The sequence below is a fragment of the Trachypithecus francoisi genome, unplaced genomic scaffold (assembly GCF_009764315.1).
Source record: "Trachypithecus francoisi isolate TF-2019V2 unplaced genomic scaffold, Tfra_2.0 Lachesis_group5, whole genome shotgun sequence".
Lineage (NCBI taxonomy): Eukaryota > Metazoa > Chordata > Mammalia > Primates > Cercopithecidae > Trachypithecus > Trachypithecus francoisi.
The window spans coordinates 140,885,551-140,900,440 of NW_022681470.1; the positions used below are offsets into that span (position 1 = coordinate 140,885,551).

General features: G+C 46.7%; 1 protein-coding gene across 1 annotated transcript in view; it reads left to right on the forward strand.

Annotated features, from left to right (window-relative positions):
- Positions 1-14,890, forward strand: part of MUC16 (mucin 16, cell surface associated) — a 207,833-nt gene that overhangs the window by 153,281 nt on the left and 39,662 nt on the right. The window contains exons 53-67 of the mRNA XM_033195391.1: positions 5,089-5,213; positions 5,443-5,510; positions 6,128-6,300; positions 6,629-6,664; positions 6,924-6,989; positions 8,140-8,264; positions 8,470-8,537; positions 9,156-9,328; positions 9,640-9,675; positions 9,939-10,004; positions 11,952-12,076; positions 12,304-12,371; positions 12,963-13,135; positions 13,467-13,502; positions 13,766-13,828. Coding sequence (XP_033051282.1) covers positions 5,089-5,213; positions 5,443-5,510; positions 6,128-6,300; positions 6,629-6,664; positions 6,924-6,989; positions 8,140-8,264; positions 8,470-8,537; positions 9,156-9,328; positions 9,640-9,675; positions 9,939-10,004; positions 11,952-12,076; positions 12,304-12,371; positions 12,963-13,135; positions 13,467-13,502; positions 13,766-13,828 — 1,401 coding nt within the window. The remainder of the gene's footprint in view (positions 1-5,088; positions 5,214-5,442; positions 5,511-6,127; positions 6,301-6,628; positions 6,665-6,923; positions 6,990-8,139; positions 8,265-8,469; positions 8,538-9,155; positions 9,329-9,639; positions 9,676-9,938; positions 10,005-11,951; positions 12,077-12,303; positions 12,372-12,962; positions 13,136-13,466; positions 13,503-13,765; positions 13,829-14,890) is intronic.

The following is a 14,890-nucleotide window of genomic DNA, read 5'->3' on the forward strand; positions in this document are numbered from 1 at the left end:
AGCAAGCTCAAGACCCCTCCCTAGGCAATCCATTAATTGCCATTCCCCACTCTTGCTCTCCCCAGACCTGAGAAGGATGGGACAGCCACTGGAGTGGACGCCATCTGCACCCACCGCTTTGATCCCACCAGCCCTGGACTGCACAGAGAGCGGCTATACTGGGAGCTGAGCCAGCTGACCAACAGCATCACAGAGCTGGGCCCCTACACCCTGGACAGAGACAGTCTCTATGTCAATGGTGAGCAGCCATGATGTGACTGGAGGCTCTTCCTCCTAGCTGGGTAGACCCTACTGTCTGTCCTGGGGTCACATGCCCTGTCTGACCATTGAGGGTTTGATGATGTACTCTATATGTGATGATTGAGGTTTCAACTTCACGGTTTCATCTTCATCTTGCACGGATTTTACCCTCAAGGCCTTCTTCCCCCATGTGAGGGTGCTAATGAAGATTCTCAATGACCATGCTTCATGAAACTTTCCTCATTGCACTAGGGTAACCCTGACCCCTATTTGGTCTGACCTCTCCTTAACCCTTACCCACTCTCCTCCCTCCCTCTCTCTGCAGGCTTCACCCATCAGAGCTCTGTGCCAACCACCATCAGTGAGTATTTTACTATGTTCCAGTCCCCCCAGTCCTACACCAAGCAGAGCAGGAGCTGGCATTACCTCTTATCCCTTTATGTCCTCTTCATGAGGGAAAAGACTTCAAGGGCACAGTCTATTCCCTTTCCCCTGTGCCCTAGCTCCATAGAAAGGCTCAGCTCAAACCTCAAATGCAGCAGGGCCCATAATAGTTTTACCTGCTGGCATTTCCACCATGAGAGGGTTTGCTGCTTTCAGTAATGAGGGCTTCTTCTCAGTTCCTGGGACCTCTGCAGTGCACTTGGAAACCTCTGGGACTCCAGCCTCCCTCCCTGGCCACACAGGTGAGCACCAGTCAGTGGCATCTCTGTTAGAGCATGACTGATGAGCAGAAACATGTCTGCCGTTATTTACTCAAATAAAGGTAAAAATCCTAGTAAATCTAGTGATGATGAGTCAACCTACAAATGTGATTGATCACCTCCTCTGTGTCAGACCCTGGGGATACAGCAGGTATACAAAACAGATAAAAATTTCTGCCATCAGTGAGCTTATATTCTTGTGATGATGACTGTGGCGGGTGGTGATGATGATAGTGGTGGCAGTTTTGATGATGATGGTGATGCTTATAGTAGCAATGATGATAATGATGATGAAGGTGGTGAGGATGATGACAATGGTGGGGGTTATGATGATGATGATCTGTTGAATGTGATAAATGATAGTGTTGGTGGTCGTAATGGAGATGATCATGGTGGTTGTCATGGCAGTGGTGGTGACAACAAGGATGGTGTGGGTGACAGTGATGGTGGTGATGATGGTGGTGGTTCTGGTGCTGGTGGTGATGATGGAGATTATTATGGTGGTGGTGTTGGTGGCAGTGATGATGACAATTATGGTGTGGGTGACAATGATGATGACAATGGGGATTATCATGGTGATGGTGGTGGCAGTGATGATGGCAGTAATGATGGTGATGATGATGACGACAATGGGGATTATCATGGTGATGGTGGTGGCAGTGATGATGACAGTAATGATGGTGATGATGATGACGACAATGGGGATTATCATGGTGATGGTGGTGGCAATGATGATGGCAGTAATGATGGTGATGATGATGACGACAATGGGGATTATCATGGTGATGGTGGTGGCAGTGATGATGACAGTAATGATGGTGGTGATGATGATGACAATGGGGATTATCATGGTGATGATGGTAGCAGTGATGATGGCAGTAATGATGGTGATGATGATGATGGTGGTGGTGATGGTTGTGCTGGTGGTGATTATGGAGGTTATTACGGTGGTGGTAGTGGCAATGATAATGACAATAATGATGCTGTAGGTGACAATGATGGTGACTATGATGGTGGTAACAAAGGTAAGGGATAACATGACATTATTGAGCAATGAACATACAATGAAAGCTAGGCTCAGCATCCAACTGATATCATATAGTATGTGTCTTTTTAAATTCTATTGTTATAGTTAAGGGAGGGATCAAAAATCTTCATTTTGTCCATCCCGTTTAATGCTGTGTATATTTAAAAATAATTTTATTGCAAATCCATAATTTCTCTACTTCTGAACATAGTGTTTGTTTCTCACCCCCACTACAGTGCCTGGCCCCCTCCTGCTGCCATTCACCCTCAACTTCACCATCACCAACTTGCAGTATGAGGAGGCCATGCAACACCCTGGCTCCAGGAAGTTCAACACCACGGAGAGGGTCCTACAGGGTCTGGTGAGAGTCCAACCTATCTAACTCTGCCTGGCCCACCTTACCAGATTCTACCTACATCACTCATGCCAGGGATATACAAGAAGATCCCATGTGAATCACCTTCGACCCCAAATCACAAGCCGTACCCACTGGTGTCAGCCCCACCTGTCTCATTTCTGCCCTGCCCCTCCTCATCAGCCCTCCCAATCACCTCTCTCTCCCTCCTCCACAGCTCGGGCCCTTGTTCAAGAATACCAGTATTGGCCCTCTGTACTCCAGCTGCAGACTGACTTTGCTCAGGTGAGACCTTAGAATAGCCAATCAGGGCTTACCCAAGTGTTCCCAGGCCCCAGCAGCATCCTTCTTGCCCTCCCTGTGAGCGTCCTCAGCAGAAGTGGGATTCAGTTGGCAGTGGCTTCAAGAAAGAATGTGTCTCCTGATCCTAGCACTTCCCCACTCTAGTGACAGATTCTGCAGAGCCCATCATCAAGATTGGGTTCTTACTCCACTCATCCTTCTTAATACCTTCCATTCCCCCATATCTCTTCCCTTAATTTTTAAAATTCTGTTCCCAAGGTCTCCCTTAAGAGGAAGGTGGGTTTTCCACTTGCTTTTATCTCTGATTCTAGCTCTTCACTTGTCTCAAGTCTGAGCTCTTCTGTCTTCGTGCTGTCAAACTGGAAGTTTCACCTTGCAATTTCATAAATATTCTTGTGTCCATGACTCTGCTCCCAATCCAGGGCTGGCTGGGAGTTGGTGCATTTAGAGAAATTAATTGTGGCTTCTCACCTCTCTCCCAGGCTTCTCATTTCCTCTGTCTCCTCACTGTCCTTCCCTCAGGAATCTCAGAACCCCTTTCTGGGCAATCCTTTCATTGTCACCCCCTCTGCCCACTTAACCTCCTCAGGCCAGAGAAGGACAAAGCAGCCACCAGAGTGGATGCCATCTGTACCCACCTCCCTGACCCTCAAAGCCCTGGACTGGACAGAGAGCAGCTGTACTGGGAGCTGAGCCAGTTGACCCATGGCATCACTGAGCTGGGCCCCTACACCCTGGACAGGAACAGTCTCTATGTCAATGGTGAACAGCTTTGATGTGGTTGGATTCTCTTCCTTCTTGCTGGGCAGCCCCTCCTTTCTGGCTTGAGGTCACACTTCCTGTCTGGACGTTGAAATCTCTGCCATGTCTGCATGTGATGATTGATGTTAGAACTTCATTATTTTTTTTTCTGCATCTTGTACTGTGTTCATCCTCCAGACCCTGGTCCCTGAAGTGAATGTGCTGATAGAGAACCTTTAATGGCTCCTGTTCCATGAAACCCCTTCTATTCCACCAGGGTAGCCCTGATTCCTATTTCATCCCCCCACCTCTCCTTAACCCTTACCCACTATTCTCCTTCCCTCTCTCTGCAGGTTTCACTCATTGGAGCTCCATACCAACCACCAACAGTGAGTATTCAACTGATGTTCCAGTACCCCCAATTCTACTCCAAGCAGGGCAGGAGCTGAGCCCTCCTCATACACACTTATGTCCTCTTCATGAGAGAAGGTGCTGGGAGAGCACAAGTTATTCCTTCTCCCCTGTGCCCAAAGAGAAACACAATTCAAGACTCACCTGCAGCAAACCTCATACTAGTCCTACCTGCTGGCATTTCTGCCATGAGAATGCTTGCTATTTTCACTGATGAGGGCTTCTCCTTAGCTCCTGGGACCTCCACAGTGAACCTGGGAACCTCTGGGATCCTGTCTTCCCTCCCTGAAACTACAGGTAAGTATCAGCCAATGGCACCTCCGTTAGAGCATTCCTGATGCATATAAACATTTCTGCCATTATGCACTCAAATAAAGATAAAAGTCATAGTAAATCTAGTGATGAGGAGTTAATCTGTAAACTTTATTGAGCACTTACTCTGTGCCAGGCCCTGAAGATACAGCAGGGAACATAGAAATAGAGAGCAATCTCTGCTTAAGATAGCTTATATTCCTGTGATGATGATGATGATGTAAGTGATGGTGATGATGATGGTGGTGATGGTGATGATGATGATGATGATGATAATGATCATGATATAGATGATGGTGATGATGATGCTAATTACGATGACAGTGATGAGGATGATGACAATTGTGGGGGTAGTGGTTATGATGATAATAGTTATGTGAAGACAGTAATAATTATGGTGGTGGTGATTGACAAAAATGATGGTGATATTGACACTGATGTTAATGAAGATGGCGATGATGATAGCACTGCTGGCGATGGGGATGATGAGGATAATGATGCTGGTGGTGGTGATGATGACAATAATACTACTGATGGTGACAAGCATGGTGATATTGACAATGATGATGGTGATGATGAAAATGGTGATGGAGGTGATGATTAGGATGATGACGGTTGTGGTGGTAATGATGATGATGATGATGATGGTGGTGGTAGTGGCAGGGTGGGTGCTAATGGTGATGATGATGACACTAATACTCATGGAGACAATCATGGTGATGTTGAAAATGAAGTTGGTGTTAACAATGGCACTAGATAATATCTGGCACTATGGAACACTGAATATGCACCAAGACCTATGCTCAGCATCTCACTACTATTATTTAATGTGCTCTATCAAAAACATCTATCATAATAGTCAAAGGAGGCATGAAAACATTATGTTTTATCACTCACTTTATATCCTGTTGCATATGTTTAGAAATAAGTCTATTGCAAACTCTTAAATGTTCTCTACTTTTGAACATAGTGTTTATTTCCCACCTTCACTATAGCCACCAGCCCTCTCCTGGTGCCATTCACACTCAACTTCACCATCACTAACCTACAGTATGAGAAGAACATGGGTCACCCTGGCTCCAGGAAGTTCAACACCACAGAGAGGGTTCTGCAGGGTCTGGTGAGAGCCCTACCTATCTCACTCTGCCCTACCCACCTTACCTTGTCCCACTTATGTATCTATATGGCCACAGAAAATCTCACCCACCTCCCCTCACCCCAAGAGATAAAAGCCCCATCCAACCTACTGATGTCAGCTCTACCAACTAGAGCCAGCCCCACCCACCTCACTTCTGCCCTGCCCCTACCTCCTCAGCCCTGCCACTCACCTCCCTCTCCCTCCTCCACAGCTCAAGCACTTGTTCAAGAGCACGGGTGTTGGCCCTCTGTATTCTGGCTGCAGACTAACCTTGCTCAGGTGAGACCTTAGAATTTCCTGCCTGGCTGCCCCAATTGTTCCTAGTCTCAATGAGTTTTGTTGGACTTCTTTTTTCCTGTCCTCTTTGTGATTATTCTTATCAAAGATGGAATTCAGGAAACAGTAGCTCCAGGACTAACCTGTCTCCTGGTATTAGCAGTGCCCCCACCCCCACTTCCAAACAGACTGAGAAATTCCAGAGTCCATCAATAGGACTGGACTTCTACCCTGGCCCCCCCTCCAAATTCCCTGCTTTCCCCCCACCTCCATAGACTTTAGGTGTTAAATTCTGTAGCCAGGATTTCTCTCAAGACAAACATGCCTCAACCACTTGCTTTCATCCCCAATTCCAGCTCTTCCCCTATCTCAAATCTGAGCTCTCCTGTTTCCAGGCTTTAAGAATGCAGGATCCACCCTGCCATTTTGGGATAACTATTACATCCACAACTATGCTCATAGTCCCAGGCCGGCCAGTGCACTCAGAGAATCTAATTATTGCATCCCACCTCTGTAATAGATTTTTACTTCCTCTGTCCTTTTTGTCCTTCACTCTGCCATCTCAGGATCTCTCCTTAGGCAATTCATTTATTGCCATTCCCCTCACCACCTCTCCCTAGGCCTGAGAAGGATGGAGCAGCCACCAGAGTGGATGCCATCTGCACCCACCGCCCTGACCCCAAAATCCCTGGGCTAGACAGAGAGCGGCTATACTGGGAGCTGAGCCAGCTGACCCACAGCATCACTGAGCTGGGCCCCTACACCCTGGACAGGGATAGTCTCTATGTCAATGGTAAGCAGCTGTTATGTGGTTAGAGTCTCTTTCTCCTGGCTGGGCAGCCTCTACTCTCTGACTTGAGGTCACATGCCCTGCCTGGACACTGAAGGCTAGGACATGTCTGTATGTGGTGATTGATGTCAGAATTTCATGATTTCTTCTTTATCTTGAACTGATTTCATCCTTGTACCTTCTTCCCTGATACTCAGATTCTGACAGAGAATCTCCAAATGTCCCTGTTCCATGAAACTCCTTTCATTCCACCAGGGTAGCCCTGACTTTTGTTTGATTCCCTACCTCCCGTTTGACTCTTATTCACATTCCTCCCTCCCTCTCTATGCAGGTTTCACCCAGCGGAGCTCTGTGCCTGCCACCAGCAGTGAGTATTCTACTGATGTTCCAGTGGCCCCGACCCTACACCCAACTTAGCAGGAGCTGACCCCTATTCATAAGCCCTTACGTCCTTTCCATATGGGAAGGAACATAGAGGGCAAAAATTATTCCCCATCCCCACTGCCCCAGCTAACCAGAATCCCAGCTGAAGCCCTACAGGCAAAAATCTCCATGAATAGTCCCTCCTGCTGGCATTACTTCCATGAGAGCGCTTGCTCCTTTCACTGATGAGGGCTTCTCCTCAGCTCCTGGGACTTTCACAGTACAGCTGGAAACCTCTGAGACTCCATCATCCCTCCCTGGCCCCACAGGTAAATACCAGTCAATGATATTTAGAGCATGGTTGATGAGTGTAAACATCTCTGTCATTATTCACTCAACTAAAGATGGAAATTCATAGTAAATCTAGTAACCATAGGTCAACCAATCAAGTTCGTTGAGCACTGCCTCTGTATCAGGACCTGGATATACATCAGGGAACAAAAAAAGAAAAAACACTGCCCTCAGTGAGCTTATATTATTGTGATGATGTTGATGGGGGTGGCGGTGATGATGACTGCAGTGGTGGTGGTGGTGGTGGTGATGATGGTAAGGATAATGATAATTATGGTGGAGGTAATCATGGGAAGAATGATGGTGGTGGTGGTGGTGGGGATTACAATTGACAATAATTATGGGGATGTTGGCAATAATTATAATAACAATGAGATGATGGCAGTTGTATTGATTGTGGTGATGATGCTGGAGTGGTGATGATGATAACAATGGTGATGATGGTAAAGATGATGATGGCTGTTTGGATGATGACAGTAATGTTGCTGGTTATAATGGTAATGATGTGATTATGGTGATGATGATGTTTGTGGTGGTGTTGATGTAGATTATGACATTGGTGATGGTGGTGTTACTGAGGATGACAATAATGATGACGATGTTGATTATGGTGACAATGATCGTGATGATGATGATTAGATGATTATTCAGATGATGACAGTGATGGTGATTATGATGGTAATGATGAAATGACAATGGTGATAATGATGTTTGTGGTGGTGTTGATGGGGATTATCATGGTGGTGATAGTGGTGGTGCTGATGCTGACAATAATGATGATGATGATGATCATGATTATGATGATGATAATGGTGATGACAAGGGTAACAGGTAATATCTGATATTTTTCAACACTGAGTGTGCACCAAAAGCTGGACTTAGAGTCTAACAAGTATTATTTAATATGCTTTTTAAAAAATAATTTATATCAAGAAGGGCACAGAAAGCTTTTATTTTGTCATTCATTTTAAATTCTGTTGCATATGATTAAAAATAAATTTATTGCACTCTTCAAGTCTATTGCAAAAGTCAAGAACCTTGAGGAGTTTTCAATAGACTTATTTTAACTATATGCCACTGATTAAAAATACAAACACAATAGTGTTTGTTTCCCATCTTTTACTACAGGCACTGGCCCTCTTCTGCTGCCATTCATCCTCAATTTTACCATCAATAACCTGCAGTACGAGGAGGACATGGGTTGCCCTGGCTCCAGGAAGTTCAACACCACGGAGAGGGTCCTTCAGGGTCTGGTGAGACCCCTGCCCACCTTACTCTGCCCCACCCACCTTACCTGGTCCCAACAACATTACCCATGCCAGGGCCATGGAAGAAAATCTCATCCACCTTCCCCATAGACATAAACCCTGCCCACTGGTGCCAGCTGCATCCACCACACTTGTGCCCCACCATTATGTCCCCAGCCCTCCTAGTCACTTCCCTCTCCCTCTTCCACAGCTTAGGCCCTTGTTCAAGAACACCAGTGTTGGCGCTCTGTACTCTGGTTGCAGACTGACCTTGCTCAGGTGAGACTTTAGAAGAGCTAGCCTAGCTGCCCCAATTGTTCCTAGACTCAAAGAGTTTGAATTGGTTTTTTTTTCCTGCCATCCCTGTGAATGTCCTCACAAAAGATGGAATTCAGGAAGCAGTGGCTTCAAAACTAATCTGTCTCTTGATACCATCAGCACCACCCCAATCAACAGAGAGATTCTGCAGAGTCGATCAGGAGAATTGGGCTTCTACCTTGGTCATCCCTCTGAACTCCCTCCTTTCCACCCACCTCCCTTTCCTCCAGTTGTTAAATTCTGTCCCCAGGATTTCTCGCAAGACAAACATGTCTCATCCACTTGCTTTCATCCCCAATTCCAGCTCTTCATCTGTCTCACATCTGAGTACTCTTGTCTCCATGCCATGAGAATGCAGGCTTCACCTTGCAATTTTATAAAAAGTTCTTGCATCTATGACTCTGTTCACAGTCCTGGGCTGGCTAGCAGCCGGGACACTCAGAGAATCTAAATGTGACTTATTACCTCTTTCCCAGGCTTCTCATTTCCTCTGGTCTCTTCCTGGCTGGCCTCAGGAAATCTCAGAACTCCCCCTGAGGCAAGTTTTAAATTGTTATTTGCTTCATCTGCCCTCCCCAGGCCTGAGAAGGATGGGGCAGCCACCAGAGTGGATGCTGTCTGCACCCACCATCCTGACCCCCAAAGCCCTGGACTGGACAGAGAGCGGCTGTACTGGAAGCTGAGCCAGCTGACCCACGGCATCACTGAGCTGGGCCCCTACACCCTGGACAGACACAGTCTCTATGTCAATGGTGGGCAACTTTGATGTGGCTGGAGTCTCTTCTGCCTTGCTGGCAGCCTCTATTCTCTGGCCTGAGGTCACACTCCCTGTCTGGCTATTGAAGGCTCAGCCATGTTGTCTGTATGTGGTGGCCACGGTCAAAACCTCATGGTTTCTTCTTCATCTGGGACTGAGTTTACCCTCAGGATCTGCTTTCTAAATCTGAGGGTGCTGATAGAGAATCTTCAATGTCCTGTGTTCTGGGAAATTTCTTCTGTTGCACCAGGGTACCCCACCACTCTGTTAACACTTACCCACTCTCCTCCCTCCATCTCAATGCAGGTTTCACCCATCAGAGCTCCATGATGACCACCAGAAGTGAGTATTAATTGATGTTCCAGTGCTCCTGATCCTACACATAAAGGGCAGGAGCTTTCCTCTCCTTCTATGCCCCTGTATCCTCTTCATGAGGGAAGGAACTGAGAGAGCACAAGTTATTCCCCTTTCCCTCTGGCCCATCTCCAGATGGAGATCCTGCTCAAGCCCCACGTGTAGCAAGGGCTATAAATACTCCTGCCTGCTGGTATTTCTGCCATGAGAGGGTTTGCTGCTTTCACTAATACAGCAAACCTTCTCCTCAGCTCCTGATACCTCCACAATGCCCCTGGGAACCTCGAGAACTCCAGCCTCCCTGTCTGGACCCACGAGTGAGTACCATTCAGTGCCGTCTCTATTACAGCATGCCTGAGGAGTGTCAACATCTCTGCCATTTTCTTTTCTCTTTCTTTCCTTTTTTGAGATGGAGTCTTACTCTGTCTTACTCTGTGCTGGAATGCAATGGTGCGATCTTGGCCCACTGCAACCTCTGCCTCCTGGGTTCAAGAAATTATCCTGCCTCCGCCTCCTGGATAGCTGGGATTACAGGTGCATGCCACCACGCCCAGCTAATTTTTATATTTTTAGTAGAGATGGGGCTTCACCATGTTGGTCAAGCTGATCTTGAACTCCTGAGCTCGTGATCTGTCTGCCTTGGTCCCCCAAAGTGCTGGGATGACAGGCATGAGCCACCGCACCCGGCCTACAACTCTGCCATTTTCACTCACATAAAGATGAAAAGTCCTAGTGAATGTAGTGATGAGAAGTCAACCAACAAATTTTATTGAGAGTCTGGCTGCTTCAGGGACCTAGGGATAAGGCGGGGAACACAAAAGAAATACAAATCTCTGTCCTCAGGAAGGTTATATTATTGTGATGATGATGATGATAATGATAGGGGTGGTGGTGATGATGGTGGTGGACATGATGACAACAATGATGGCGTTGCTGGTGATGGTGGTGGTGATGATGATGATGGTGATGATGGTGGTGGTGGTAGTGGTTTTGATGGTGATGATGACGATAGTGGTGGTGATGATTATGGGAAGGATGACAGTGATGGTGGTGATGTGATTGTTCTGATGGTAATTGACAATGTGATCGTGATGTTGACAAAAAGGATAATGATGGTGGTAATGATGATGATAATGATGATGATGGTGGTGGTGGTGGTGATGGTGGTTATGACGGTAAGAATGATACGATAGGCCAGGCGCGGTGGCTCAAGCCTGTAATCCCAGCACTTTGGGAGGCCAAGACGGGTGGATCATGAGGTCAGGAGATCAAGACCATCCTGGCTAACATGGTGAAATCCCGTCTCTACTAAAAATACAAAAAAAAAAACTAGCCGGGCGAGGTGGCGGGCGCCTGTAGTCCCAGCTACTCGGGAGGCTGAGGCAGGAGAATGGCGGGAACCCAGGAGGTGGAGCTTGCAGTGAGCTGAGATCCGGCCACTGCACTCCAGGCTGGGCGACAGAGCGAGACTCTGTCTCAAAAAAAAAAAAAAAAAAGAATGATATGATAATGGTGTTAGTGACCATGTGTTAGTGGTGATTATATGGATGATGATGGTTGTGGTGATGGTGGTGTGATGATGACGATGGGTGCGGATGATAGGGATTATGATGGTCATGGTTTTGTGCTGATGCTGTTGGTGATGACAATAATGATAGTGATGGTCACAGTGTTGCTGATGTTGGTGATGATCATGATGTTGACAAAGTAGTAGATAATGTCTAGTAGTATGGAATACTGAATATGCACCAAGAGCTATGCTCAGCATCTAACTACTATTATTTAGGATGCTCTATGAAAACTATCTATCATTACAGTCAAAAGAGGCATGAAAACCTTTTATTTTGTCACTTTAAATCATGAATCATGTTGCAAATGTTTAGAAACAATTCTATCACAAATTCTTTTTTTTTTTTTTTTTTGAAACGGAGTCTCCCTCTATCACCCAGGCTAGATCTGGTTCAGTGGCGCGATCTGGGCTCACTGCAAGCTCCGCCTCCTGGGTTCACGCCATTCTCCTGCCTCAGCCTCCTGAATAGCTGGGACTACAGGCGCCTGCCACCACGCCCGGCTAATTTTTTTGTGTTTTTAGTAGAGACAGGGTTTCACCGTGTTAACCGGGATGGTCTCAATCTCCTGACCTCATGATCCACCCGCCTCAGCCTCCCAAAGTGCTGGGATTACAGACGTGATCCCAGCCTCTATCACAAATTCTTAAATGTTACTCTATTTTGAACACTATTTATTTCCCATCTTCACTATAGCTGCCAGCCCTTTCCTGGTGCTATTCACAATTAACTTCACCATCACTAACCTGTGGTATGAGGAGAACATGCATCACCCTGGCTCTGGAAAGTTTAACACCACAGAGAGAGTCCTTCAGGGTCTGGTAAGAGCCCCACACACCTCATTCTACCCCACTCACCATGTTTAGTCCTGCCCACCTCACCTGTTGCAGAGCACGGAAGATCTCACCTACCTCATCTTGCCCCCAGATATGCATGCCCCAACCACTGATGCCAGGCCCACCAACTGTTGCCAGCGCTGCCCACCTCCCTTCTACCACACCCCTATGACTTCAGCCCTCCCACTCACCTCTTTCTCCCTCCTCCACAGCTCAGGCCTTTGTTCAAGAACACCAGTGTTGGCCCTCTGTACTCTGGCTGCAGACTGACCTTACTCAGGTGAGAACTGAGAACAGCCAGTCTGACTGATCTGAGAAGTCTGACCTGCTTCCTTTCTGCACTCCCTGGAGATGTCCACAGCACAAGTGGAATCCAGCAGGCAGTGGCTCCAAGACCAATGTGCTTCCTGATCCTAGCACCTCCCACCTCAACTGACAGATGCAGAGTCCATCAGCACGACTGGGCTTCTACCTTGGTCATCCCTCTGAATTCCCTCCTTTCCCCTACCTGCCTTTCCACAAGTGGTTAAAGTCTGTTAAATGCTGTTCCCAGGATTTCTCCCAAGAAAAACATGCCTCGTCCACTTGCTTTCATCCCCAGTCCCAGCTCTTCACCTGTCTCAAGTATGAGTTCTCCTCTTTGCAATTTTATAAAAAAGTTTCCACTTTGCAATTTTATAAAAATCCTTGCATCCACGATTCTGCTCATAGGTGCTGAGAATCAGTGTACTCAGAGCATGGAAGTGTGGCTTCTCACTTCTCTACCAGGCTTCTCATTTCCTCTGGCCCCATCCTGTCCTGCCCCATGGGATCTCAGGACCCCTCCCTAGGCAATCTACGTATTGTCTTTCCCCAATCTTGCCCTCCCCAGGCCCAAGAAGGATGGGGCAGCCACCAAAGTGGATGCCATCTGCACCTACCACCCTGACCCCAAAAGCCCTGGACTGGACAGAGAGCAGCTATACTGGGAACTGAGCCAGCTAACCTATGGCATCACTGAGCTGGGCCCCTACACCCTGGACAGGGACAGTCTCTATGTCAATGGTGAGTAGCTGTGATGTGGTTGGAGTCTCTTCCTCCTTGCTGGGAAGCCTCTACTCTCTGCCTTGAGGTCACACTCCCTAACTGGCTATTGAATGCTCGGCCATGTTGTCTGTATGTGACAGCTGAGGTTGGAACTTCATGGTTTCTATTTCATCTTGGACTGAGTTCTTCCTGGGGATCTGCTTTCTGGATCTGAGGGTGCTGATAGAGAATCTTCAATGGCTCATGTTCTGGGAAATTCCTTCCATTGCAACAGGGTACTCTCACCCCTATATAGTGCCCCACCACTCCTTTAACCCTTACCTACCCTCCTCCCTCCATCTCTATGCAGGTTTCACACAACGGAGCTCTGTGCCCACCACCAGCAGTGAGTATTCCACTGATGTTCCAGTGCTCCTGATCCTATACCATGCAGAGCAAGAACTGAACCCTCTTCACATCCCCCTATGTCCTCTATGAGCAAAGGATCTGGGACAGCACAAGTTATTCCCTTTCCCTTCTGGCCCAAGTCTCTTCAGAGAGAGACCCAGCTCAATCCCCACATGTAGCAAGGTCCATAAACACTCCTACCTGCTGGCATTTCTGCCATGACAGGGTTTGACACTTTCACTAAAGAGGCCTTTTCCTCAGCTCCTGGGACCTCCACAGTGGACCTGGGAACATCTGGGACTCCAACTTCTAAACCTGGTCCCTCAGATAAATACAAATCAATTGCTCTGTTAGAGCATGCCTGATAACTGTCAACATCTCTGCCATTTTCGTTTAAATAAAGATAAAAAATCCTAGTGAATCTATGGATGAGGAGTCATCTAACAAGCTTAATTAAGTGCCTAGTTTCTGTAGGACTCTAGGGATAAGGAATGGGACACAAAAGAGTTAAAAATCTCTGCTGCAAAGAAGCCTATTTTATTGTGAGGGTGATGGAGGTTGTTGGTGGTGAGGTTACTGGAGATGATGACAATAAAAATGGTGATGCTAGTGATGATGGCAATAAGGATGATAATTATGAAGATGGTGGTGGTGATGATGATGATGTTGGTGGCAGGGCTTATAATGGTGATGCTATGATGATGACAATGGTGGTGGTGATTATGGGAAGGATGATAGTGGTGTTGGTGATGGTGGTGGTTTTGGTAGTGATTGACAATAGTAATGATGATGTTGACAATGAATAATGATGATGGTGGTGGTGGTTATGATGGTAATCATGTGATGATGATGAGGATAGTTGTGGGGGTGATTATAGGAAGAATGATGGTGGTAAGGATGATGGTGGTTGTGGTAGTGATTGACAATAGTGATTGTGATGGTTACAATGAAGATAGTGATGATTATAATGATAATAGTTGTGATGGTGGTGGTGGTGGTGATGAGAGTAATGATGATATGATAATGGTGTTGGTAATCATGGTGCTGGTGATGCAAATGATGATGATTGTGGTGGTGGTGATGATGATGATGATGGTAGTGGGGATGCTAGAATCATCCCCACCATGGTTTTGGTCATGATTTTGGCGCTGATGTGAGTGGTGCTGATGCTGGTGGTGATGACAATAATAATAGTGAGGGTCACAGTGTTGGTGACATTGATGATGACAATGGAGATAATAAAGGTAATAGATAGTATTTAGTATTATAGAACTCTGAATATGCACCAAGAGGTATGCTAGCTGCTACTATTATTTAGTAGGCTTGGTTAGAAACTTCTATCGTTATAGTCAAGGGACGCATGGAAACTTTTTATTTTATTCTCTC